The 25,217-nt window shown below is 49.1% G+C and overlaps 8 protein-coding genes across 8 annotated transcripts; 3 read left to right on the top strand and 5 right to left on the bottom strand.

Moving 5' to 3' along the window:
* Positions 1-3,372: 3,372 nt before the first annotated feature.
* Positions 3,373-4,444, bottom strand: VC83_07356 (uncharacterized protein; the record flags this gene model as incomplete). Its single annotated transcript, XM_024470929.1, has 5 exons — positions 3,373-3,670; positions 3,721-3,809; positions 3,868-3,995; positions 4,049-4,209; positions 4,284-4,444. 5 exons carry the CDS (start codon positions 4,442-4,444, stop codon positions 3,373-3,375), a joined length of 837 nt encoding a protein of 278 aa, XP_024321513.1.
* Positions 4,445-4,529: 85 nt separating this feature from the next.
* VC83_07357 (uncharacterized protein) lies at positions 4,530-6,187 on the bottom strand (the record flags this gene model as incomplete). Its single annotated transcript, XM_024470930.1, has 2 exons — positions 4,530-4,647; positions 4,701-6,187. 2 exons carry the CDS (start codon positions 6,185-6,187, stop codon positions 4,530-4,532), a joined length of 1,605 nt encoding a protein of 534 aa, XP_024321535.1.
* A 1,673-nt stretch (positions 6,188-7,860) lies between these two features.
* Positions 7,861-9,740, top strand: VC83_07358 (uncharacterized protein; the record flags this gene model as incomplete). Its single annotated transcript, XM_024470931.1, has 2 exons — positions 7,861-8,254; positions 8,324-9,740. The coding sequence occupies exons 1-2, from the start codon at positions 8,190-8,192 to the stop codon at positions 9,738-9,740; spliced, it is 1,482 nt and encodes a 493-aa protein (XP_024321333.1). The 5' UTR covers positions 7,861-8,189.
* Positions 9,741-10,128: 388 nt separating this feature from the next.
* Positions 10,129-11,593, bottom strand: VC83_07359 (uncharacterized protein; the record flags this gene model as incomplete). The annotated part of the gene is made up of 2 exons (XM_024470932.1): positions 10,129-10,659; positions 10,706-11,593. The coding sequence occupies 2 exons, from the start codon at positions 11,591-11,593 to the stop codon at positions 10,129-10,131; spliced, it is 1,419 nt and encodes a 472-aa protein (XP_024321334.1).
* Positions 11,594-12,288: 695 nt separating this feature from the next.
* Positions 12,289-13,563, bottom strand: PSF3 (DNA replication protein). The gene is made up of 3 exons (XM_024470933.1): positions 13,320-13,563; positions 12,944-13,263; positions 12,289-12,887 (listed from the first exon to the last, which is right to left on the bottom strand). The coding sequence occupies exons 2-3, from the start codon at positions 12,983-12,985 to the stop codon at positions 12,357-12,359; spliced, it is 573 nt and encodes a 190-aa protein (XP_024321486.1). The 5' UTR covers positions 12,986-13,263; positions 13,320-13,563; the 3' UTR covers positions 12,289-12,356.
* A 4,698-nt stretch (positions 13,564-18,261) lies between these two features.
* On the bottom strand, positions 18,262-20,411 carry VC83_07361 (uncharacterized protein; the record flags this gene model as incomplete). Its single annotated transcript, XM_024470934.1, has 5 exons — positions 18,262-18,480; positions 18,528-18,584; positions 18,636-18,740; positions 18,795-18,977; positions 20,304-20,411. 5 exons carry the CDS (start codon positions 20,409-20,411, stop codon positions 18,262-18,264), a joined length of 672 nt encoding a protein of 223 aa, XP_024321485.1.
* On the top strand, positions 20,372-21,589 carry VC83_07362 (uncharacterized protein). The gene is made up of 3 exons (XM_024470935.1): positions 20,372-20,644; positions 20,702-20,967; positions 21,062-21,589. The coding sequence occupies exons 1-3, from the start codon at positions 20,515-20,517 to the stop codon at positions 21,353-21,355; spliced, it is 690 nt and encodes a 229-aa protein (XP_024321488.1). The 5' UTR covers positions 20,372-20,514; the 3' UTR covers positions 21,356-21,589.
* Positions 21,590-25,178, top strand: VC83_07363 (uncharacterized protein). The gene has a single exon (XM_024470936.1). The coding sequence runs from the start codon at positions 22,305-22,307 to the stop codon at positions 24,798-24,800; it is 2,496 nt and encodes an 831-aa protein (XP_024321487.1). The 5' UTR covers positions 21,590-22,304; the 3' UTR covers positions 24,801-25,178.
* Positions 25,179-25,217: the final 39 nt, after the last annotated feature.

Here is a 25,217-nt window from a genome sequence, read left to right on the forward strand (position 1 = left end):
AAGACTCACGAAATATGGGAAGTTTATACCATATCTAGAAGCTAGCGACGCCGAGGCGCTCGCATATACCTTCATTCGAGTCATATTAGCCGATCATGGGATGCCAGAAGAAATCATCTCAGATAGAGACAAGCTCTTTACTTCGAAATTCTGGAAATCATTGATGGCGCTACTGGGAACAAATCATAAGCTATCAACAGCTTTTCATCCCCAGACAGACGGCCAAACAGAAAGATTAAATCAGACCCTTGAACAGTACCTGCGAAGCTATGTCAATCATCAACAGGATAACTGGGTTCAGATCTTACCCATCGCACAGTTTGCATATAACAGCGCAATGACAGAAGCAACGAAAGTCTCACCGTTCTTTGCCAATTACGGCTACGATAAAGAAGCATATAGGCAACCAAGACCGGATGAATCACGAGCTGAACAAGCCCTGATCGTGGTGGAACAACTGAGATCGTTCCACGAACAACTTGCGATGGACATCCAATTCTTAAATGAATGATCCGCCGCATACGCAAACAAGAAGCGCAGTGTGGAACCTGCCTTCAAGGAGGGAGATAAAGTATACCTACTCTGGAAACATATCAAAACGAAACGACCAAGTACAAAGTTGGACTTCAAGAAATTGGGACCATTCAAAATATTGAACAAAGTCAGCTCAGTTAATTACAGACTGCAGCTACCCAAGAAGTCTAGACTACACCTGGTATTTCATGTCTCACTACTGGAACCAGCAAGAGGAAATACCCCAATTGTGACCAATACGGAACTTCAACCAGAGAATGAGATTGTTGAATACAAAGTCGAAGCGATCCTAGACAGAAGGTTAGTAGGACGCAAAGAAGAGTTTTTGATAAAATGGAAGGGTTATGAACCTACGGACAATTCATGGGAAACGGTCAGAAACCTTAGCTGTCCAGAGCTACTGGAGGCGTTTCGCCGTCGACACCCAAGCGATCAAAGAAGCCAGGAGACAGGGCCACGAAAAGGTCCTCGTCAGGGGCAGCACCCTCGGAAACGGCAGTAGAAGGGCTGTGCAAGAGAGTCCCTTTGACCTCTGCCTCCCTACACTCCTTCTCCTCTGCTTCATCCAATTAGTCCAAAGATTTCAGACCACGACGCAGCATCTCAACACCGCAGGTTTTGATCTTCTGCTGTTTGCGAAGATGCATGCGACGGGCATATGCTTCTTGAGCGCAGAGGTGAGCCTCTCGCTCCTGAGATGCCGCCGCTTCCTCTTCTACCTCAAGACGCACTTCTTCTTTTCGAAGCTTCTCCCAATCAGTTGGAGAAGGGGCGCAAGCGTTGCATTTGGAATTGCGACGAGTACATTCACTACAATGATGACTACCAGCAACAACAATACAGAATCGATTGTTGTGAAGACAGCTGGAACATGGCGACATTAGGTTTCCATTCTTTTCAATACGGTCTGCAAGAAGATGACGTTCTTTGATTTTTATGTGTCTACTAGAAGACATGGTAAGCAGCGCAACCTGCTCGACAATTAAGTGGGCATCACCCTACTTAAGTAAGCGATTCCTTAATCAGCAAGACCTAAGGGACTAGGCCTTTTGGAGGAGGACCTAGTGTTACGGCTACAGTAACGTGACGTCATGGTTACAGGACCAGGGCCTAGTAACGTGACGTGTGAGTCACAGGGGGCAAGCGGGGTAGGCTGCCATGTGACGGGGCTAATGGATAGTTGCAGAAACTAGTGGATATTGGATAGTTGAGCTATCCACGAACTATCCTGAATATCTAGCTATCCGCCAACTATCCAGATTACCCATGAGGCACGACGCCACTATATAAGTAGATAGTTAGTTCTTAGATAGGAGCTTCGTGCTCAACTCAATACAGTATTTGTTATATACTAGTAACGTGTTACTTGAAGCCTTTGTGTCTGATCCCCTGCCTCCTCTGATAAGTAAACCTTTACGCAAGAGAACCTCTGTGTCTTCTATCGTTTAGAAGTCAGCGTTACAGCATCACACCGCGCATTGACGCGAACACATTCACTACAGCGTTTCGAATCGTCAGAAACAACACACTTCAAGTGTTTCTTTTCGCAACAGTTACAAGAAGGCATCTCGAAGCCAGTAGCCAATATCCTTTGGGAAAGAGCAAGACGTTCTTTGATTTTGGTATGTTTGGAAGAAGACATGGTTAAAGCCTTTGTGTCTAATCCCCTGCCTCCTCTGTCAAGTCAACCTTACACAAGAAACCTCTGTGCTTCTATCGTTTAGAAGTCAGCATTACAAGTAGCAGATGTTCCAACAACAACAAATCAGCCATGGAGCTTTACTGAAAGATGGCGATGTACGATGTATGGCACATTTTATAAATCTAGCTGTTCAAGCAGCTCTTATGACGATGAAAGCTGTACCATCAGAAGAGCTTGATAGCTATCAAGTTCAAGAGGGTTTAGCTTATACTCGGATTAATGCTATCTATTCCGAAAAAGAAGAAGTTGTTAACGCTTTAACAATGCTCCGCAAGCACATCTATGTGTTTAGGAATTGTCGAGGGTGGAAGGGTAGTCTTCGTTCTCACGCTATAGCCACTGGAATCAAGCCTGTTACTCTTACAATTGATATGCCAGTATGATGGAACTCAACATACCATATGCTTCAAAATGCATTGTCAATGGATAAAATTAAGAAGATCAAGAAGACTGTTAAGCATACATGTATCAACGAAGCTTGTACTGCTGCATTCAACAAATTAAACGACTATTTCTCACTTGCACAAGCCAACGGTCAAGCCATTCAATAGTTGCAACAATATTTGACTTCTATTTGCCTGAAAGCTTTTATAACACAAGCAAAGAACGAGCAAGAGCATAGTTTGCAGCTTGTTATAACAAGTATAAAGCATGGGACAATGATATTCGAGCAGAGGAAATGGATGCTATGCTTGATAACGAGGATAAGGATATACCTCAAGAAGTGGACTCTGAGGATGAGATGTTTAAGCATCGAAAGCCTATACTTCAAAAGAGTTTGAATGGAGACGGTGGCTTAATGAGCCAGGAGTTGATAAGCCTGAGACTAATATCCTTAAATATTGGCAAGCAAAGCAGTATCAGTATCCAATAATTGCAAAAATAGCTCGAGACTATTTAGCAATTCCAGCAACATCAGCAGCATCAGAACGGGTCTTTAGCCAAGGAGCTGACATTGTCACAAAAAGGAATAGACTATTTCCTTCAACAATTAGATATTTACTATGTCTACGGGATTGGGGGATAATTGTCGACGATGAGGATGTCGAAGATGAGGATGTCGAAGATGCAAGTGAAGATATAGGTTAGGCATAGTTAAATATTTTCCATAGTTTTCAATATTCTATACACTCTATTTAAGCCTCAAAGATTCGAATCATGAGTCGAATTAGATTCGAGTCATGATTCGGCGAATACCTCAAAAATATGAATGAATCACCAAATCGCCGAATCGTATTCGGGAGATGATTCGCCGCACACTGGTCGTACTTCACAATGGCGCCTTTGCCTCCCCATCCCCAGCTCCGCCACGTCTCAAGGTCCTGCAACTCGCGGCCATAGGCTACAAGTAAACCACCGCAGGTTTTATACCGGTTCGAGGAATATGCGCTCGCTGAGAGGCCATACTTGTTCAGACTTTGGGACATATTCAGCCTGGTTACTCATGTCAGATCCGGCTTCTTATGGATTCGGGGGATCTTTACATTCCGTCTGGGAATTTCGCAGGGTCGGGAATCATTTCGCCTGTTTCAGAGCGGTTCTCCAATGCGTAAAAATCGTCTAAGATAAATGTCTGCGAAGAATCAGATTGGCCTCCGCGTTTCACTTCATGGTATGTCTTGGGTACTTACATTATAACCCGCATCTACAAGCCCGAACTCCTTCATAAGCCTAGCTTGCTCAAGTGCCAAAACGCCGTCGTAGTTTTTCTCAAACGCATTGTACGTATCATAGCCCATGGTGGGAAGTTTTCCAACGCCTTTCACAATGTCAGCATAGTCAAAGACATGATATCTTAGATCTTCGGCTCACCATTGTTCAGGGCCAATGCCTGCCTGCAAAGAGAGGCGCACTCAATCCGAGGGAATTCATGATCAATGACAGCCTGGGCTAAACAAACAAACAAGAAGAACTGTGGACATCGAGCACTTATAACCCCCCATAAAATTGGAGAAGTTTGGGAAGGGCCGAAGCTATGCTAAATTAGACCGGAGTGCTTTGGTCCGCCCTTTTGCCATCCAAATCTGGAGTTGTTGAGAGCACCAACCTGTATTTGACATCGAGAAGTGAATAAGTATTTGAAAGCAATTTTATTTCCGCGATACCTGGCAAGCATTGTGCGTATGCAAATTCTATGCCACAAATGGGCTCCGAATGTTTTCGCAAGGTGTAGATCTGCACATTTGGGACCATGTTTCTCGCTGACATACGTCAATTGCATGGACAGCTGAATTCGAACAATTGATTGGGGATGGTATTGAGGATATGCCTATATATAAAAAATGTCGTTATATCATAATGCGGGGCCGTCAAACGTCTCTCTCTTGTAGCGCATGTACCACGAAGTCTTATGCGGAAATACGACTTGCTTCTCCTTCGCAAACCCGTTATCTTCGAGTTGCCTGATGAACCTGGACACAGTGTGAGCTTCTCATACGCACGATTACGGCGTATCATAAAATACCTTTCATTATCAATCCGCGGTTCAAGGACCAAACATTCCGTCCTATAATCTGCAGTCAAGGCATAATGGACAAACGCACTGATCCACCTGCTCAATCGATGTGCGCCCCTAAACTCTTGCTCTCCAACCACTACATGCACGCCTCTATCCCAATCCTTCGCCTCACCCGCATTGAGAAGCCTGCCCAGCAAGTCCTCCTTCACCCAGTAAAGCTCAAAGTACCCAAACGGCCGCCCATTCCAGCACCCGATTACGGGAAAAGAATGCTTGGATTCCAAGTTGCCGCTCAGGAACTTTTCCTGAACGTCGATGGGACCGTCACAACCCCAGGATTTAGAGACGCGCGGGTCATTCATCCATTTGTGGATGAGCTGGACGTCGGTCATCTGTCGCGTGTCGGTCCCTTCTGGAGCTGGCGTGTGAGTGTGAGTTGACGATGGGGAGGGTATTACTCCAACGCTAGATGAAGACTCTAAACCGTTGTATACAACAGGTCTATCACTCAAACTAGCAACACGAAAGCTTAGCTGTTCGCCCTGACTGGAGATATAGCGCGTGTAAAACGTCTCGCCCTGTTGCGGAGGTTTCGGCCTGATGGGGTGACGCACACCATTTGTATTTATGTATTGGAGGGGAGGTGGAGGGTAGTACCCTGGAAGGTGACTTCCAGACGCATAGGGATCTGGAAGGATGGGTTTCCCCAATAAAGTTTGAGGTCCTGGGCTGGTCGTGAAACCATGGAGGTCTGCGCTGCCATATTCAAACTTTGTCTTACTATGAGATGGGGAGCCAACTGGACTCCCGTAAGGCGACCCTGGCATCGACAGAGGATTTGTATTTGGCGACAGGGTGAAGAGAAAAAGCCTCGGTGACAGCTGCCAAAAAGCACGGCGGGATGTGAACATCTCCTCCCAACCCTCAGTATTATCGCTACTTGCGCCCACCACCGAGTTCTCCGAGCATATCAGGCCCATACGTTCGAGCTTGGGAAGCAGGTTCCTTCCACGGAAGACACCCTCTCTCTTTATTTTTATACGCCAGTCTGCCTTCGGTTTTCCGTTGTCGGGCGTGTTCTTTGAGGCCTCCGTTGTGACAAAGGGCGAGGGCTCGGTCTGGTGAAAGTACCAGTACAGAGTGGCCCATAGCATCACCGCGACCTGCCTCGTAGGACTCGCAGGCGCCTTGAAGTTATCTGCGCTTGGGAAAGATATCGAGCTAATGAATAGGCAATCATTTTGTAGGGTAGGTTTCGAGAATTTATGAATGTGGGGTTTTTTTGGCGTCGATTTGCCTTCAACGTCCTGCGTACTGGGCCTCTCCGCGGAGTTAGGGTCGTCGATGAGCTCTTCTGACTGTAATATAATGGTCCATCCCTTTGGGAATACGGCGCTGTGCACGTTCAACTCGCTGGGCTTGAAGAACAAGCCGCCAAACACCGGTCCCACGCTGAGGCTATGCCCGTTTGGCAGGTGGATGACATCGGTCATGTCGTCTGGTGTTCGCGAAGCTGGAGCGGCGTTCGAAAGCTTGAAGCCACAAGCAAATAATCAGCAACGAAGAAATTTCGAATATTTACCATCGTCATGATGGCGATCGGTGTCGACGATCGGTGTCGAGGGGTTATTTTACCCCACTGTGGAGAACGAACCCGGACGGGACGGCGGCGTTCGGTTCCATCTGTTTTAAGTTACTCGAGTACGAGGGTAAGATCGGTGGCGGGGAGTCGTCAATAACCGCGCGCTACTGTGTGGTACCTGCCCCGTTTTCGCGGAGAGGGATGTTTCGGAGCGGAAACCAACGGACCGCCAATGGCCATTTATCGTAGTATTTGCTTTTTTACTTTCTCTTGTTCGTAATAGGATCAATATTTTGCTATGTAAGAAAGTTACGGCGAGAGTTGTGAAGTTATGCTTGGCTGTGTCTGTGTTGTAGGAAGGATCGAGATATTGCGACCACGCGCAAATCGTGCGGTGTGTTTGGTGACCGGACCTTCGGGCTTTTGCGCAACGGGTAGGAAAACTCGACAGTAGACTACAGTATATAGAATAATGAATTGATTTTGATTACTACACTATCTACTGGGCCTACGTACTGTATTTGTAGGGCATCGGGGGAAGCCCGAATACTCTCCAGAATAGGGGTTCGGGTATTGGGTTCGGGTGATTTAATTACGATCCCCTCAATGCCAATCCACCCCGAGTCCCAAATGGAGAATCCGACGGGTCGCCTGGGAAATCCCAATTTTCTGGGCCTAAAGTGCCCGTATTCCCCAGGCTCCCGTATCTTTCTCCAACAGTCTGGTGGAGATCTCGGAAATGCTGATCTCGGCCGAGATTCGAAGCCGATTATTTCAAGTCCGATCAAAACACAAAATCTTGCCCATAAATCTTGCCAGGCATAGATGGAGTTGTGAACTTCCGGCCGGTCATAAATCAAATATTGCAGTATGTCCTCGATCTTATTGCTTAGTGGTCTAGTATCGTGGTCTTTTCCCCCTGCGCACCGTAGAGTATATCTCGGGCAAGTGTTTCTGCTGGTCAAGGCCATATTCCAGTTGGACAGCCTTTGACAAAACCTGATCACATCTAATTAACCCACCCCCCCCCCCCCCAATTCCTTGTTCTGAGCTATCTCTTTCCGGGGTCTTAAGTGGCTCCAAACCGTAATTTCTGGCACCTTCACCATCTGATAAGCTAAAACGGCATTATTTGAGTCGCCATGCCGCCATGCCGCCGATAGACATTGCCTAGATCTGCCAACAAGTACGCTTCCTCAAGACCTTGATGGGTTTGAGCGTATAGCGCTCGACGACGGGTAGTTGATCGCGTTCATATCCATTCGAGCTTCTCGGCCACTTCATAGAAATCCAACTTGCCCGTGCATATTGTAGACCTATAATCATTATAAGCATGGTATTTTGGAGTAGGGAAAGACACCATAGAATAATTATACGTATGGCAAGTTGGTGGTGTTGCTTATCAACCACGAGTCAAGGAGAGGTCATTTCCAATGGAAACCGAGCGTGCTTGGCCGTCGCATCGCTGGCCTTCGACTGCCTCTCTCCGCACCGTGAGCCAGGTTGCACAACTGCAAGATGAAAAGTTAAACATGATCCCTAAATAATCAAGCTCTAAAAAGTCGTACAAGACAATACAAATACAGCACCTGGTCAGCTATGGTTGTACAATTAAGCTCCCAGCACCTTGATGGATGTGGATTGAATCGACGCACAGACATCCATGGCGTCGTCATCGATAAGCTAAAATTGACTAGATCCGCCTTAGTCAGGGGGGAATTGGTTCCAGACCCGGACTGGTTCAGACCCCACCCAGGATGGAAAAACTTCCAATTTCCACGAAACCACAACTTAACTCTCAAGGGGCAGCACTAGCTTATAGTATTACCTTACCTACCCCGAGCATTGCCTCTTTTTACCGCACCAAAGGAGTCGAGACGGAAGCCATTGGCACCCCCTGAGCCTCACCCACTATGGGCTTACCACCCTGGACAGGTAGTTCCAGCCAGCGATTCGTCCTTGTGACTGGCTCCAATTCGTACGAGACCTTAAATCCTTCCACGTCAACTCTCTGACTTCGTGACGGCACCTGACATCAATCTTCTAGCGGCCTCGGATTGGCAACCTGCGAGCGCCTCATCGACGAATTCCTAACTTCTCCGACCCGCGATCCGCTCTCCCACCTCATCATCGTTGTCTCCACGCGCTCGCCCCGAAAGACCGCCGAGACTATTAACTCTTTACGCCAGCATCTCCAGACTCTTGCGAAGACTTCGACTGAGCTCGAGCAGCGCGCTTCGTCTCAGACCAAAGAATACCAATTGCGCGACGCTGTAGGCCGTGTCCACTTCCTCGGCGCAGAAGTTGATTTGTGTGACCTGAGGGGCATTTATAAGTTTGCATCGCAGATACGCGGACAGGAGGGTGGACTTTCGAGCCCAGACATCGAGGATGGACGACCAGGGCTGAAAAACGTCATAATTCCACGGCTCGACGTTCTGTATCTCAATGCGGGGATCGGCGGATGGACCGGGATTCCGTGGGTGCTGGCTATCTACAAAGCAATTGTCGGCATCCCCGATTCGTTCTCGTACTGGAAATGGTTCAACTTCCCTTCCCCCGCGGCCGTCGTGCGCCACCAGTCGTCATTCAACAAATACACAAACGCCCAAACAGAAAGTTTAACCAACGGCGATCTGACAGAGGAACCACCACTTGGGGAGGTCTTCTGCGCCAACGTCTTCGGTCACTACCTCCTCGCCCATGAGCTGATGCCCCTACTCTCCACATCCCTTGACCGAGAGCCCGGCGACCGCGCACGCGTCATCTGGGTCTCAACCCTTGAGCCCAACCCAACCGATATCTCCATGGACGACCTCCAAGGCTTCACCGCTTCGAACCCCTACTACGGCTCCAAGCGCGTCACCGACCTGCTAAGCATAACCGCCAAGCTCCCCGCCATACAGCCCATCAACAACGACTTCTTCGCGATGCGCGACTCCATCGCGCCGAAGCCGGAAAGCGACGACGAGGCCGAGATCAAACTCGTCAGGCCGGAGTTTTACGTCACGCAGCCGGGGATCTTGCACACAAATATTAGCGGTATGAACCCGTTCGCTGCTTTCTTCATGGCGCTCGGCTTCTACATCGCCCGCGTCCTGGGCGGCGTGTGGCATCCGATCGTCGGGTATCTGGGTGCCGTAGCGCCGGTCTGGCTTGGGCTTGCGGACCAGTCGATGTTGGATTCGCTCGACACGCGTGCTGGGCCCGAGGGTAAGATCAAGTGGGGTAGTAGCACGGATTGGTGGGCCAATGAGAGGGTGAGGATGACTGAGGTGGTGGGTTGGGGGTGGAGCGGGTATGTTGGAGAGAAAGGGGAGAAGAAGGGACGGGCTCCTCATGCGGTTGACCTTACGCCGGAGGCCAGGGAGGAGTTTGTGGCTGATGGGAGGGTGGTGTGGGGATATCTGGAGGGGTTGAGGAGGGAGTGGGAGGGAAGGTTGAAGGTTGGGGATGCGGCGTAGAGGTAGAAGGATAGATTGGCCTCAGAGATGTTTATAATGTTTTGTAAGATACATACCTATTAATTGTTAATGGCAGTTGACATGCACGCAAAATCAAACCATGCGACCTTCCAGGTGCTATATAGGAAAAAACGATTACCAAGCAAAGCTTCATCGCAGCTTCCTCAGAGCTTTTAGCCCCTATATATGGAAGGTACGTTTCTAAGCAAAGACTCAGTCGCAGCTTCCTCAAAACTTCTAGATCTTATATATTTTTGATGTTATCGCTAGTACTCGAGTAGGTTGTTATATGCTATTGTTGGTGGCTAGGTTTATGCTATTGCTAGCAGCTAAGGATATCTATCGGTGTTTACTCCCCCTCCTCGCCGTCCAAACTAATAGCATTCATTTAAGCTTCCACTCCCGCCTCCCCTCCATCAAAAACAACATGGCTAAAGGCGCCCTCCTCTTCCCCACCTCCCCCGCCCACAAGCCATTCCAAATCATCCACATCACTCTTCAAGCGCGCCATGAGTCCATTTCCAGGCCTCGGATACGGCGGGCTTGCGGGTGTGCTCTCACGACTCATAGCATCGTCCTCCTCGCCCTCGGCATCTGCATCCGTGTAGGCCTGCGGCAACGCGGGCACAGCTACTGCGGTTGAAGGAGTACTGAACGCGGGAGACGTCTCGCCCAGGGGTAATTTGCGGATGAAGTTTATAGGGGCTGCTGGGTTAGCGGAGGCGCGGGGGAAGAGGCCGGATGCGGCGGTGGAGGAGGGCGGGAAGGGCTGCTGGGGGTGCACTTTTACGCGGCGTATGGCCTTTGATGGGATGGATGTGGAAGGTGGGGTAATAGGAATTGAGGGATGGAGGGTGGTGGCTTGGAGGAGGAGATCCACGAGGTGGCTGTATGGGAAGGATGTGAGATATGCGCGTTTCTATCTCGGTTAGTTGTGCTTGTGAGTGGAAGGGAGATAAACAAACCTCTGTCGCACTCTTCCCAGCCCAGGGTGTATCCTCACTGCTTTTCGGCGTACTGGTTTTTGCCCTCTCGCCCTTCCTCTTGTCCCGTTTCGCCGTGCAATCGACGCAGAACCACTCCGTAGTTTTGTCCTTTACCACCTCCTCTGTTATTACCGGATCATGGCACATTTGGTGCCACCCAATATTACAGCCATCGCAGAAGACTATCATATTATTTGCCGGGCTGTGCCCGCGTCCGCACCTCTTACAGAGCGCATTCTCCACATTCCGCCCTGGCCCTGGCCCTGGCCGTCGATTTGGCGCGCTTCGTTTCCTCGGAGGCGCCGCCGAAACCTCGGGCACAAACTGTGTAGGTTTTACAACCTTGCGCCCACTCTGTGTCATGCTCGGAAAGGCCGTCACCGACGCCGAGTCGTCACTCTCGTCCTCATCTCCCAAATCACTCATTTCTTCGCTCTCCCCCGCGCTTTCGTCACTCTCATCTTTAACCCTCTTCCGCTTCCGGCTTTTCGCACCGCCCTTCTTCCCTACGGGTGTCCCGCTCGCTGATCCCTTCCCCGACGCGCTGCCAGTGCGGGGCGCCTTGGGAGGTCGGCGAGGCGTAGGTGTAGGGGCGGCAAACTCCATGTTATGTGATGTTTTCATGCCCTCCAACACAGTGCGCCGCACGTCTTCGTATGCCGCTACTTGGTGTTGGGAGGCGACGCCCAAGACGGAAGTGGGATTGAGAGGGCCGCCCTCTCCTCGGAGGCGCTTGAGGATCATTTCGGTGGCGGCGGAGAAGGGCTGGGAGACGAAGGGCGACGGGCCGCTGGAATTATTCGTGGAGGGGACCCCATTGGGGGCGCTCGCATTGTCTGCGACTTCACTGGGGTCGGTTGTTGTCATTGTGTTTGCGCCGCAGGTCGCCTGGAGCCTTGCTGGGTGTGCTTTCTCTTTGCGCCTCCGATAATTGCCGTCGTCAGCGGTTCCCAAGGGGCAACTCCAACGTATCGCCGGGAATAATCTCACTTCCGGCTATAATTGTATATAAATGAGATTCGTAGTGGATGAGGATACATCCGTGCAGTATAAATGTGGTGTCTAGTGATGTTTGTGTCGTCGAGGCGTCGTCCGAGTATGGAGTATGTTGACAACGGGATTCAATCAGAATACAATGCCATTGGCTCCCATTGGTCCTGACAACGGTTCAAGCGGTAAGATGATAGATTGGCGACCTTCACGATGACAATTACGATGCTCTATCATGGAAGCTGAATCTCTAAACCGGTGGTCATCCGCCCAAATTGGAAACCTAGCGAACACGTGCTATGTAGTTCACGTGACCAGGTTATAGAAACCATTAGCCACCTAGATAAGCTAGAAGGGATAGTTTTGTAGTGGATGTACTGAATATAGGTTGTAGGTATCAAGGTTATAGTGGTTACAAGAAGTACGTTAAATACTAAACATGCTAGGTGCAATCTCTTGCATATGCCTTCGTCCATGTGTGACCTTGATCCGCCCCACGTGTAGTGCATATGACAATATTCTATACGAAGATATTGTGAAGGGATAATAATGGAAGAGAATAAGAAATACACTATCGAATCACTAGGGTAACTGCAGTTGCCAAGCAGCACAAATTATCATATCACGAAACCCAAATCAACTAAAAAGGGTATATTCCTGAACGCCAACGCTTCTCATCATCCAACCATGCCTTCGTAGCCTTAGCACTCTCATGCGCTACCCTAAATAGCTTCCTCTCTTCCTCATCGAGGCCCCTCAAAAAGTCCACTGCCTCTGCTGCCACACCCGCCCCACTCCTTCCACCGACATTGCTCGCATGATCTACAATCTCCCTCGACCTCTTCTTAAACGCGTCCTGTAGTACCGCGAGCATAGGTTCATCGTCAAATAAGGCTAGCAGGCGCGCCGCGAGCGCAAAAAAGTAGGGCGTCTGGGCACGTAGGTCGACCGAGGTGGGGGAGGCTTTTAGGGCTGCGATAACAGCAGGGGAGAGAGCCTCGGGGAGGTCGAGTGAGAGCACGGGTTTCAGCGGTGTAGGGGAATTCAGAGCGACGGTTTCGGCGAGCCAGAGGGGGAGGGAGAGAGGCGTGGAGGCTTTGAGTGTTGGTGTTGAAGAAGCGTCCAGGTGGCCGAGGCCGGGGACGGCGAGGGTGAAGTGGCACGGGATTTTCTGGGGTGGGTTAGCGGTGGCACTGGGTAGGAGCTAATTAAGAATGGGAGGCTGACTTGGGCGTCCGTGAGGATCGCATCGACATCGTAGTAGGACATCTTGGTGGGTGTTGTGCGGATGGTTCTGGAGTTGAAGTTTGGTTCGGGCCACAGGAGGTTGCTTTCAACGAGCTGTGACTGCTCGTACAAGCCGTTTTGCGTAGACGAGCGGTTGGTAAAATCCAAGTATTATAACTGGCGATATATTCGTGGTGTTCTTGGTTGCTATTTCCTGTTGGAGGGGTAGTGGTAGTGGGTTTTATGTGGCCGACTGTGACACGGTTCGTGGTAGTTATGTCGAGGCTCCAGATTATAATTTGCGTAGACACCAAAATTATCTTGCTCAATGATTAGAATGATGCTGGTGAAATGGGGCACTAATCTCATCTCATACCTGCGCAACTATGTTCGCGGGTGGTGTCCAGTTATGGCGGGAACGCGTCGAGATGCTGTACTACAGCTCGTTGTGACAGCTACTTTGCTATCGGAGCAAAAGTAGAGCTGTAACTAGAGAATACAAGATCGGATTGATATGAAGAGGAACAGGACAGCTACATGCTCGTCAGAATACAAAAGATGCCATTTGAACAATAATACAATTAAGTTTCTTGTGAACGCGTCCATCGTTATCGATAACAGAACCCTCCGATGTATGGGCGGTGAATGTTTCTGAGTGTGTGATGTCTAATAAAGCTTCGAGTCTAGACCACTTATAGCGATCCAAACGGCAGAAATACATGGCTAAATCTACTAGTAATCGTCGTGATCAAAAGTTGGAGGAAGCGATGCGCGGCGCGGTTTCAAACATTTTCCATAGATGTAGATAGTAATTTATATTGTAATCCTATACAATTCATTTAATGGAGGGGACTCCTATATCAAATGCCCAGGAGTGGCTTGTAGAAAACCCTTCTAAGTCTATAATTGCTACCTGTCGCATTTTCAAAGTCCCCGAATCAACACTAACGTAAGTCGTGGCGTAACCGGGAGAATGGCGTAAACGGGATAGTGGGGGAATATCGTGTATCGAGAGGATCATCAAACTAATGTAAACTCCCAACATGGTGCGAAAGCGTAGCCAAAAAGCTGAAGAACTAGAAGTTTATTATGGATTATACAAATATTCGTACGGTGCTGCAAAGGCTTTACACCTCCGGCCAGACACAGTCCTTCAACGTGTCAAAGGGAAACTGTCACGGAGAGTAGCTCGACAACAACAACAGCTGCTATCACCAGCGCAGGAGTAGACACTTTTAAAGTGGATTAAGGTGCTAACAATTAGTGGATACGCGCCTAGTCACCGTATATTGCGGGATATTGCTGATGAAATCTGTGTCAACCGATGCCGCATTTTCGAACCATCGCACCTTAACACTCAACCTGCCCAATACGCGCAACATGAACAGGTTCCAAACTTTCCCCTTAGACAAGATTGGGTCCCACGCTTTATAAAACGACATCCGCATCTACAAATCCAACTAGGCAGACGGGTCGAAGCACAAAGAATGAGTGGGGTTACCAAAGATGTGTTAACGGGGTGGTTTGACGCATACAAGGACTTTGTGGCACGTCTAGGAATACAAGAACACGACGTGTATAACATGGACGAGACTGGATTTTCGATTGGCACTATGGAGTGCACTCGGATCGTCATTGATTCCACACTCCGTACGCGTCACCAGGAACACCAAGGCCGGCAGGAGTGGGTGTCCGCTGTTGAATGCATCTGCATGGATGGAACAACCATCAACCTTCTATTATATTCAAGGGCCAGAACGTCTTACAAAGCTGGATCCCTCCAGAAGTCTGCGATAAATGGCACTTCTCCGCTAATACAAAGGGTTGGACAAGCAACTTACATACATTAGAGCGATTCAGCAGTGTTCGACAGTTGTCGGCTTGACACTGCCTAATCCAGTGATGCCAAGCAGTCTAGAGTACTACTAGATTATATTAGTATTAGAGCAATAGAATCCTTGTTTAGTACTTACCATACCTCCTAATTAGGCAATATCAAAAGTTTGGTGATATTGACTGTATTGATTGGTGTAGAAAAGTTGGATTATGATCGCTTGTTAGATAATTCTCCCCTTCCGGCCATACCCCCTACGGCGTTCCCTTTGTAATCCCCTATGTGACTAGAGGCCTTTGTTCCCTCTGTAAAATACTGGCCTTTGATAAATTTTTCTTCTTCAGTAAGTGCTTTGGAACTGGGCGGATGGGGGGAGAGGTGGTGGCGGCCAGAAAAAGATACATCATAGTACGTCTATTGCCATACAAATATATATGTAAATGGAATTACTATATGTACCCTTTTGCGACTGCCACCACTGCAAATTACCCCTATTCGACCACCACTTCTGTTATAAAATATCTTTGCGCCGTAGCTACTATATTGTGTAAAAATAAAGGAGGTTATAGTAATATAACTTAATGTCGGATACTGAAGAGCTAGAGTTGATTGCTCTTACTGTTTGCGCAGCAGCCTTACTTGTTCGACATCGTCGCCGGCGCCGATATTATCAGTGGCTTATTGTTATGACGGAACAAGAAGGCTGGCCAACTACAGGACAGGAAGGAGGGAGGTCGCATGAGACCGGCCCTGGTACCTGGAGGGGCAGCGGGGAATAGTAGTTCCGAAAGTATCACGTGACGGACTCGCAGGATGATGAGAAGAATCCTAAGAGTCCAGGACTCCGAGGACTCAAGTGAGTTCCCAGGAGTCCACTAGGCACGTGACGGACTCGCAGGATGATGAGAAGAATCCTAAGAGTCCAGGACTCCGAGGACTCGAGTGAGTTCCCAGGAGTCCACTAGGCACGACGCCACTATATAAGTAGATAGTATTTCCTTAGATAGGAGCTTCGTGCTCAACTCAATACAGTATTTGTTATATACTAGTAACGTGTTACTTGAAGCCTTTGTGTCTGATCCCCTGCCTCCTCTGATAAGTAAACCTTTATGCAAGAGAACCTCTGTGTCTTCTATCATTTAGAAGTCAGCGTTACACTTATACGGTCTTTACATATAACTCAATGCCCACAAGCCCAGATTACATACGAATATGAGAAGTTCAACTGGAATCTACGATCGTGGGGTAGTCAAACTCCAGGGTGGGTAGTTCACAAGTTCCGGTAAGTAATTGAATAGGGGTTGAGGTTTGGGGTATAGGTTCTTATACTATTAAGGTTTTCAATCTAGGAAATCGCCCGGCTTGTGCCACTCCTTCGGCTTTATAAAATTGAATGGAGAGACCGGGTAAAGCCAGACTTAGAGACTGCTCTTTGTGTAGTCCTAGCTCGCCTTGCGTATCCAGGACGTTGGTCAACCTGCGCTGATCTTTTTGGGCGGTCGCCAGCATGGCTCTCTACAGTTTTCAACGACGTAATGAGCCACTTAGTACACGAGTTTGAGGCTGTACTTGAGTGGCACCCATACCTTACATACAAGAAGCTGTTACAATTCGAAGAAGCGATTGAAGACAGTGGTGGGTGTGGTCAAATATGGGGGTTCGTCGACGGAACCTTCCAATGCTTTTGTGTCATACTGACATTCATTGCACTCAGTTTGCTATCAAACTCAAGAGCAAACTTAGAAATCTCCTCCTCAAACCTACAAGTCACTATACATATTTTGGCTTGTCACACCAACAACAAGAGCAATACTACTCAACGATTGCTACAACCCTCTATGATTCATTACACGTCATTGCTCCTTAGTTACTGGGCCGATATGACCACATAGCATATCTCTACAACCCTCTATGATTCATTACATGACATCACTCCTTAGTTACTGGGCTAATACTACACATGACATATCTCTATCAACTAGAGGCCTAGGAACATGAACGATAGCTCCAAAAGCTTCTACAACCATCTATGATTCATTACACGTCATCACTCCTTAGTTACCCACCAGATTGGTTAAGTTATGACATAATTTGTCTATGACATAATTTGTCTATAGGGGTACTCTGACCTTGGACCTCCTTTTACTTCCTATAGGCTACGAACCCAAGAGATGGTTCTATGGGATTCTCTTACGTCGACTACAGTTACCAAGCCTGGTAAGTCATGGAAAGTCTTGGAAAATGAGAGAACTACACTCCTTTAGCATAAATAGTATTGCCCTTTCCTTAAGAAAGGGCAAGCAGACAATACAGTAAATCGACTACCACATACTTCTATGTCTTTTCCAAGCTTCCAAGCATTGATCTTGTTATTCCTTGTTTCTGAAAAGTCAGTGAGGTGTTAACCTCTGACTTAACTCTCGCCCTAGCCTCAAGTTGGGCCAACAATGGGTCAGACCATATACGGTGTTGGAACGGATTGGGCATGCGTTTCGATTGGAAATACCTAGCAGTTCTCAAATACATGATGTATTCTCACCAGACGTCCTCATGAAGGATCCAAACAACCCCCTACCTGGTCAGGATGCACCTGAGCCTAGCAGCGAAGTGATAGATGGAGTAGAGGAATGGGAAGTGGAAAAGATCCTCGTCGTGAGGCTCCGACGGAAGCAACTAAAATACAGGGTTAGTTGGGTAGGATACGATCTGGACCCGGAGTGGTACCCAGCGTCGAACTTCATGAACTCTCCCCATAAACTCAGAGAGTTTCACACGGAGTACCCACAATTACCAGGACCACCACAGGAACTACTCGGGTGGGTTACTGTAATGCTGACTTCTAAACGATAGAAGACACAGAGGTTTCTTGCGTAAGGTTGACTTGACAGAGGAGGCAGGGGATTAGACACAAAGGCTTTCCAAGTAACACGTTACAGTATTGTAAAGAATACTATATTGAGTTGAGCACGAAGTTCCTATCTAAGGAAATACTATCTACTTATATAATGGCGTCATTTCTCATGGGTAATCTGGATAGTTGGCGGATAGCTAGATATTCAGGATAGTTCGTGAATAGCTCAACTATCTAATATCTACTAGTTTCTGCAACTATCCATTAGCCCCATCACATGGCAGCCTACCCCGCTTGCCCCCTGTGACTCACACGTCACGTTACTAGGCCCTGGTCCTGTAACCATGATGTCACATTACCGTAGCTGTAACAGTTACAGCATGGGAGACAGGACAAGACTACGATCATGAAAGGATGACAAAAGGGGAAGAAACATAGTCGTTGCTACCCACGATTCTAAACTAAGCCCTCTGAGCCAAGGTGCCCTCACCACTGGAACCCTTGCGCGAGCCACCCTTCCCAAACATCTCACCGGCGTCGCAACAAGCGGCTACCACCATGAGAAATGAAGGGTCAAAGTAACCTGACACGAAGAGCCGGCCAGAGTCCCCTCCGACACAGGGTCTCTCCATCCTATGCCCCATCCTCCTCTGCCCAATACTGGGCCCCAAACCCATCCCCCTCACCCTCACCATCCCCATCACCCCCCTTCTTCCTCCCCCCAGCGCGGTCCGGAACTGTCGCGGCGACAGCGACGACAGTAAGCCTGCCCACGGCAGCCATCACTTCCCCCAAAAGAGCTGGCACACTCCCCTGCTCGGTCCGAAGACGGCGCAGCGACGACCGGATTTGCTGAACCGTGTCAGCACTGAAACAACACAGGACAGGGGGATACTCACGGCCAGACCCACCACAATGGTGGCGCGTGTTGCGCGGAGCTCCTCGTAGGAGTCGCACTAAGTGGCCAAGCTGAATTTTGAAACGCTTTGGGCGGCCACAAGGGCCACCCAGTTTGCCTCTGCGGCAGCGGCTTCGATGGCGGCAGGGTCCCAAGGATCTGCCACTTCAGCAGCAAAAAGAACACGGTACTCCTCGCCAAGGAACCAGGGCAGCTATCCAAATGGTTAGCAAAGCCAACAGAGACAGAATACCACAAGGGAACTCACCAGAACGCAGGTGGAGTGCTGCGCAGTGCAGTACTCGCATTTGGAGGAGGCGGGGGACCAGACACAATCGTGGTCCTTGACGCCACTAGCTTTGGCCCAAAGGCAGCGTAGGCAGAGGACACGGGATGCGCCCGACAAAGCTCCCGGAGGGCGTCGGAACTGGCATTGGTAAAAGTTGGAATTCTACGAATCCCGTCAGCCCAGCACACGTTGTCACCCACGCACCAACGCGTTCCCATCACCTACTTGTTCATGTGGATTGGAAATATACTATCCAATTTATTAGTACACTGTCAAACAATCCACGAGAATGGGTCACTTACCGTAAATGGAGGGGTGGTCGCTGGCGTTGTTGTTGGAGACAACAAGAAGAAGTGGACGCGGCTGCGTACTCATAGTCTGGCTTATAACAATGAACTCTGAATCGGGTTAGCGCAGCCACTTCTCCTTTCATACGTAGGACAGTCCAACCCGAACGTTTCACGGATGCAATTCGGAGTCCACTCAGACCACCACAAATGTACCCCAGAGCGAACAAAGCAAAGCTCAACCTGAACGTTTCGTGGATGCAATTCGGAGTCCACTCGGACACCACGAATGTACCCCAGAGCGAACAAGGCAAACTCTGGTTTTGCACACTAAACGGAGTCGAGCTCTAGCATGACATACAACGCACCTTCCTGACATGGCACATAAACAGGGTTGTTACAGATGCAATTACAAACAGAATTCCAGCCAACATAGAACGCTCTTCTCATGGATACCATTCGGAGATGTTGCGGAAATGATTCTCACAGCGTGTTTCGCGGACAAAACACTCTCTTAAAAGGGGGGGTAGTGTAAGGATGCCTCCGGCCTCAGTGACAGAAGGAATCGGAGTCGGGCAGGTTACAGTCACGTCGGGAGAGTTAGGGCAGGTTAGCCGAGTGGGACTCAATATAGTATTCTTTACAATACTATAACGTGTTACTTGGAAAGCCTTTGTGTTTAATCCCCTGCCTCCTCTGTTAAGTCAACCTTACGCAAGAAACCTCTGCGTCTTCTATCGTTTAGAAGTTAGCGTTACACTATCCCTAACTATCTGAACTATCTATAAACGACGTTACTATATAAGTATTCCCTTAGATAGGAGCTTCATGCTCAACTTAATATAGTATTCTTTACAATACTATAACGTGTTACTTAGAAAGCCTTTATGTTGAATCCCCTACCTCCTCTTTCTTACATAAGTCAACCTTATGTAAGAAACCTTTATACATCCTATTAGATAGGTAGTAGCGTTATAGCAACCTAATTCCTCTAGAGGATTAGGACCTAATTTAGGACCTAGAAGCTGCTAAGAGTGAGTACTAGAGCGTGAGCAGCAGTGAGCCTGGGAGTGAGAGTGGTAGTGAGCATGGGAGTGAGTGTGATGAAGTGATAATTTCTTACAATGATCGATTTATGTACCTTTACATACAAATTACTATGTAGTGGTACTTATAGCCTACATGCTGCGAAACAGCGCACATCGTTTCCGCTCATTTTGAAACCGCGCGGATCGCGTCCTCCAACCTTGAGCGAAGCGAAAATTTGGTCACGACGATTAGCATCGGCAAAAACGGATGTTACGCTCATGATTTCATATCCGTCATCTTCCACATACCTAAATTTATCTTTGCCCAACTATTCCGTTTGCGCAATTTTATAATCTTTACTGTTAGATATCCATCACTACACAATGTCCGCCACACTTTTCCGCATCTCCCCGGCTGTCCGCTCAGCCCTCAAGGCCGGAGCTTCAAAGAGAGTCGCCAGAGTTGCAAGCACCAGCTTTGTCCGGAGCAAGGCCACCCTTCCAGACCTTCAATGTAAGCTCAACCTACCACTTTCTTTGTTGAATTAATATACTTACGAATATTTATCAGACGACTATGGCGCACTCGAGCCGGCCATCTCTGGCAAGATCATGGAGCTCCACCACTCCAAGCACCACCAAACCTATGTCACCAGCTACAATGCTGCCACCGAGCAGTTCCAAGCCGCTGAGGCCAAGCAAGATATCGCCGCAAAGGTTGCTCTGCAGCCATTGATCAACTTCCACGGTGGTGGCCACCTCAACCACACCCTGTTCTGGGAGAACCTGGCACCCAAGAGCCAGGGCGGTGGTAGAGAGCCATCCGGAGCACTCAAGGTATGCTCACTTAATCCAATGGCAGAGCTCGACTTTTTCCGACTTCGAAGCATACTCTCTATGAATGTGACAACGGTCTAACCGCTTGCGATAGACCGCTATCGAGGATTCATACGGCTCGTTCATCGACTTCCAGGGCAAGTTCAACACAGCGCTTGCGGGTATCCAGGGTAGTGGCTGGGCATGGCTCGTGAAGGACAACCAAACCGGCAAGGTCCTGATCAAGACCTACGCAAACCAAGACCCAGTTGTCGGCCAATACACTCCCATTCTGGGTGTCGATGCATGGGAGCATGCATACTACCTGCAGTATGAGAACCGCAAGGCCGAGTACTTCAAGGCCATCTGGGATGTGCTTAACTGGAAGACTGCGGAGAAGCGTTTCTAGATGCGGCATGTGAAAAATAATAGCTACATACATATATATATATTGCAAATGACATGTAAGAGTGGCGAATGTACCACAGTCCAATCTATTGCCTAGCTTTGACCCGAAGACGTTGTTATGAAATGTGATTCGTTCTTCAATTGCCGCAGATTCTCACGGTGTTTGCTGTCAAGCTGATGCGTGATACAGAAATTTTGGGAGTTTTCAATCGATTGGCAGCCCTCGATTCTAGAGTCGGCCTGATCATGCATTACACTATCTTCCGGGCTCCGAAATGAATTTCGCGGGGAGCGGCGGCTTCTTCAGCTATCTCTCCCGCACGGGCCATTGAACCACTGTTCAAGGTTACAGAATTTCAGGAATTAAATTGCAGTGTCAATGTTAATCTTAAAGCCAACACCTACGTAATTATATATAATCTAGGAGCCTGCACGTATCCTTATATTAATAACCAAGATCACCAGTCAAACAAAGGTCTACAAGGAAGAAATTTCATTTATTGAGCTGGAAAAGGTACGGCGCTGCTGTCCTGTGACCTGGACTTGCGCCAACAGGCGGGACGGAGGACCTGATCTAGGCGTGTGTTGCGGAGATCGCGTTAATAGCCTGATTCTCCCCACTACCAGCCATTGAAAACTTGCTGGCGAAGGCAAACAAGGCGCCGACACCAACAGAGATACCGGGCAGCGATTCACTCGTTTGGAAAGAAGACTCATCAATGGCCACTAGCCCGATATTTGACACTCCTTCGGCTCGCTCTCGCTGTTGTGGTGGAGACGAGCCCCTTGCGACGATATCGACCTGCCCGCCATTCCCGTAACTCGAGTCCGACTGCGAAGCCGAGTGCGGAGCCAGCTCCTGGAGATAATATAAATATACAAGACGAAATTGGATACCACCGGGGCTTTCTAGAAGCGTTGATTATCGAGTGTTGTGCGAAGTTCGGGCGATGGACGGGGAGTCTCGAAATGCCGCCTCGACCGCCTATAGAGGTGATGGAGCCGTGCCGGTGCAGAGGAGCCGGAGCCTGAGACGATTACTCTCGGGGAAGAATGGATCTCCTGCACCTATAACCTCCTCGCCTACTTCTATGTACCCCCCTACGCCTAATTTTCCTGCAGCCCCTCGTCCCCAACAACTGGCAAACACCCAGAGACAAAGAGATATGGAACAAGACTCTCGCACACAGCGTTCGGCCTCGAACGATTCCTATCATTCCAACCGAAACCCCTCCTCACAGACCCAAAACAAACGTCCGATGCCTTCAGAGGCCGCACGTCTTCGCTCTTTGGACATAGGCCACCAAAGTCCAACCTACCCCGAATCACCACTATACAAACAGGAAATGGCACCAGCCCGCGAGAACTTCTCGAGACCTAGACAAGGTAGCACGAACAGAACAGGAGATCCTCCTCGAACGGCGCCCAGCTCAGGATCTACGATGCCACATTCCCGGGGCGGAACTTCTGTGTATCGACCTGGGTTTGGCCGTGATAGAGGCTTTTCAGAATCACCAGCTTCCATGGCAACCGACCCGGCGTCTTCACGTTCACTACGCAATGCATATTCTATTCCTGAGCTTTCAGAAACAGAGCGTCAGCAGAATGGCCCGAGTAACCCAGCTAACTCGCGCAACAGATTGGGGTTCAGAGACAACAGCCCTAACCCTGACCTGCGCCCAAACTTTCCGGGGGCTAGCAACGACGAAGGGGTCCGAGAAAGCCTTCGATCTATTCAAACTACTGGCACTGGTACTACATCAGCTACATGGGATACGCCCACCTCTTCAATCTTCCTCGACACGGCGAGAAGTAGTGTCTTGAGCAAGGCCAGCTCAGCAAGATCCGTTAACGGGAGAGATCAGATTGACGATTTCCTTGATATGTACGAAAGTGGATTTGGCGAGTCTGAGGCAGAGACAGAGGACGAACACCACCAAAATAGACCGGCAACTAGCCGCTCCGTCCAATCTGAAATCGGCAACCAACAAACAATTCCTGATCTTGACGGCCTCGATCTTGCCGTACCCAAGCTTCAACATATGATCATTCGCGATTCTGCAGACATGTTCAGAACTGCTCCCGCCTACGTGGATCCTTTCAATGTCGATGCACAAAACGACATTGGCTCCAACCAAAACCAGCCAGTCCCAGGAATCTCCAGACAACCATCTGGGCGTGGAGTCATCGGAGCACAGTACTCCAAATTTGACCATACACGTGACCATTATGGGTTCAAGAAGAAGTCACTGCATGTTCCCCTTGACGTCTATGAAGCCTGGAACCGCCAATATACAGTCTACCTGGCACGCCGTCGGAGAAAGTGGGTTGATCTTATGAAGGCCAATGGACTCGGCAGCGAGGATCCGACCCGCTTCCCACCGAAGTCCCATAAAATGAAGCGATGTGTCCGCAAAGGTATCCCGCCCGACTGGCGAGGAGAAGCCTGGTTCTTCTATTCCGGTGGCCATGCGATTCTGGCGAAGCACCCTGGTGTCTACGATGACCTCGTCCGACGCGCTACGAATGGAGATCTTTCCCCAACCGATGAGGAACTTATCGAGCGCGACCTGCACCGAACTTTCCCAGACAATATCATGTTCAAGCCCGACCAAGTCATCCCATCTTTCCTGGTGACTGGTCCTAACGCCATCACGCCGAACTCAGCCACTGACACGGAGACACCCATGCTGAAGTCCCTCCGCCATGTCTTACAAGCAACCGCGATTTACAACACCAAGATCGGCTACTGCCAGAGCCTCAATTTCCTCGCTGGCCTCCTTCTGCTTTTCATGTGCGAGGAGCGCGCTTTCTGGATGCTGGATCTCATTACCAAGACCTATCTCCCCAACACGCACGAAGTGAACCTCGAAGGTGCGAATGTCGACCTCGGAGTATTGATGATGGGTGTCCAGGAGTCCATGCCTGCCGTTTGGGCCAAGATTGGAGGTGAATTGGACGGCAGTTCCGGTGCGAGTCAGCGCGGGGTCCCCTTCGATCTCCCGCCTATCACTCTATGCTGTACGGCATGGTTCATGTCTTGCTTCATCGGGACTCTTCCGATCGAGACTACGCTGCGGGTGTGGGATTCCTTCTTCTTTGAGGGAAGCAAGACGCTCTTTCGTATCGCACTCGCCGTGTTCAAGGTTGGCGAAGCAGAGATCAGAGCCGTCAATGACCCGATGGAGGTGTTCCAAGTTGTGCAGACGATTCCGCGTAGATTGGTCGATGCGAACGCTCTTATGGAGGCATGCTATCGGCGCCGCAACGGATTTGGTCATGTGACGCAAGATACTATCGATGCGAGACGCGCTGAGAGGAGGCGCATATATGCCGATAATCGGGCTGAAAAGGCGGGAGAGCGAGAGCGAGAGCGACCAACGAGCAAGAGGTCCAATCTGAGCAAGAAGTCTAATCGTTTTTTTTCTATTCGCGGCAAGAAATGACTCCGTAAGCTCAAGATAAGGTGCACGGGGAGTTTGTTTTTATAAGAGAAAGTTGTCTGGCGAGGTTCGCGGTTTCTTTATGTATTTCCTATTCGGAATGAGAAGTAGGGGGGTGCATTGATGGGGGGTATACGGGGCAGGAAGAGTGGTATGGAATGCATGGTCTGGGTTAGGTTATGGATGGGTCGGTGTCGTTCGGATGGGCGGCTTTCATCAGGAGGAGTTGTGGCGACGAAGGTGCATGTGTATCATAGAAGCATTAGTGTTGTTTTTGTGTCCTTAGTAAGATAGGAGCGGTATGTTACTACTATGAGCTTTATTATGGAGTCAAACTACTGTTCTATCGCTCTCCTATACAGTAATCACTGCCTATAGCGGACTTGGCTATAGCGGAAACCTCCCAATACCGGACCCCTT

This window comes from Pseudogymnoascus destructans (genome assembly GCF_001641265.1).
Source record: "Pseudogymnoascus destructans isolate 20631-21 unplaced genomic scaffold scaffold_20, whole genome shotgun sequence".
In the NCBI taxonomy this organism is placed as follows: domain Eukaryota; kingdom Fungi; phylum Ascomycota; class Leotiomycetes; order Thelebolales; family Thelebolaceae; genus Pseudogymnoascus; species Pseudogymnoascus destructans.

Bases quoted from the DNA above. Each gene is read 5' to 3' on its own strand.
- PSF3 (XM_024470933.1), bottom strand. From the start codon at position 12,985: ATGTCCTACTACGATGTCGATGCGATCCTCACGGACGCCCAA. The intron at 12,888-12,943 runs GTCAGCCTCCCA...AACCCACCCCAG, and splicing joins CGATCCTCACGGACGCCCAA to AAAATCCCGTGCCACTTCAC.
- VC83_07362 (XM_024470935.1), top strand. From the start codon at position 20,515: ATGTCCGCCACACTTTTCCGCATCTCCCCGGCTGTCCGCTCAGCCCTC. The intron at 20,645-20,701 runs GTAAGCTCAACC...AATATTTATCAG, and splicing joins CACCCTTCCAGACCTTCAAT to ACGACTATGGCGCACTCGAG. The intron at 20,968-21,061 runs GTATGCTCACTT...CGCTTGCGATAG, and splicing joins AGCCATCCGGAGCACTCAAG to ACCGCTATCGAGGATTCATA.
- VC83_07363 (XM_024470936.1), top strand. From the start codon at position 22,305: ATGGACGGGGAGTCTCGAAATGCCGCCTCGACCGCCTATAGAGGTGAT.